Source organism: Aphanomyces invadans (assembly GCF_000520115.1).
Source record: "Aphanomyces invadans strain NJM9701 unplaced genomic scaffold supercont1.19, whole genome shotgun sequence".
Lineage (NCBI taxonomy): Eukaryota > Oomycota > Saprolegniomycetes > Saprolegniales > Verrucalvaceae > Aphanomyces > Aphanomyces invadans.
The window spans coordinates 766,186-767,201 of NW_008580164.1; the positions used below are offsets into that span (position 1 = coordinate 766,186).

The 1,016-nt window shown below is 49.2% G+C and overlaps 1 protein-coding gene across 1 annotated transcript; it reads right to left on the reverse strand.

Moving 5' to 3' along the window:
* Positions 1 to 374: 374 nt before the first annotated feature.
* Positions 375 to 828, reverse strand: H310_09048 (hypothetical protein; the record flags this gene model as incomplete). The annotated part of the gene is made up of 1 exon (XM_008875012.1): positions 375 to 828. One exon carries the CDS (start codon positions 826 to 828, stop codon positions 418 to 420), a length of 411 nt encoding a protein of 136 aa, XP_008873234.1. The 3' UTR covers positions 375 to 417.
* Positions 829 to 1,016: the final 188 nt, after the last annotated feature.

Here is a 1,016-nt window from a genome sequence, read left to right on the forward strand (position 1 = left end):
GCACCGATGAAATCGCGTTGCATTGCTGTTTTGCAGCTCAAGGGCTCGTGTACGAAGATTTAAAGTATAACGTAGCTCATTTTGCCTTCATACTTGCTCTTGTTTGTCAAATTGCAAAAGTGTACCTTTCTCTATGTCCAGCTTAAATTTTGCAGAATTTAAAAAAGTGCAGATATCTCGAGCAACATTCTATGTTTGTGAACTCTGAAGGTTCCATAAGATCACATCAATTGCTGCTGTGTGACGACGGCTTTACTCAGGCCAGTCAGTGCGTCGAAGAAATTTTGTGTCGGAAAACATGAGTACAGTACCTATCTTCACTGTCCAGCACTGTATCATGACCGCTCTGACATGAAATCACACCGCCAATATCACGCCAATTGATTGGTCAATATATCCTGCTTTTTGTCCACTTCATCAAAACTCATTTCGTTGGGGCTTGCCATGGCGAAGCAGCGTCAATATCGCAGTGACGGACTTGGACCTCCTGTACTTGAGGTAGATCGCATCGATGGCCGTGTCGCTGGTGTGACCACGCTTCAGCATACCTTCGACTAGGACCCAGAACTTCAAACGGAAACAGAAGACAAACTTCGCTTTGCCGCGCTCCTTCTCGTTGAACAACTTCGCAGGTTTGACCCCGCCGATTCCAAACTCGTACTCCTTCCACAGCTCAAATAGGTCTCGTGGCCGCTTTGCTAAGCGAGCGGTCGGCCGGGAAAGCACACCAGGAGCCCCATGATCGGTAGGCATCGTCACGGAACGGACAACAGGCTGAACTGTGATGCGCTTTATCGTAGAGTGCAAGCGCTCAAACTGAGATCGCATCGTTGTTTGTAGGGATGCGAGTTCCGCTTGATGTTGTGAGTGTACCTCCTCGATGCGACGCTTTAGGGCGTTGATCTCGGTAGACTGTGAGAGTAGGGCTGCTATGACGGCTGTGGACGACGTTGCCTGCCCACCCAGCTCGGCCATTTCACCACTCATGTCCACCAGTCTCAAATCGCCGTCAAAAC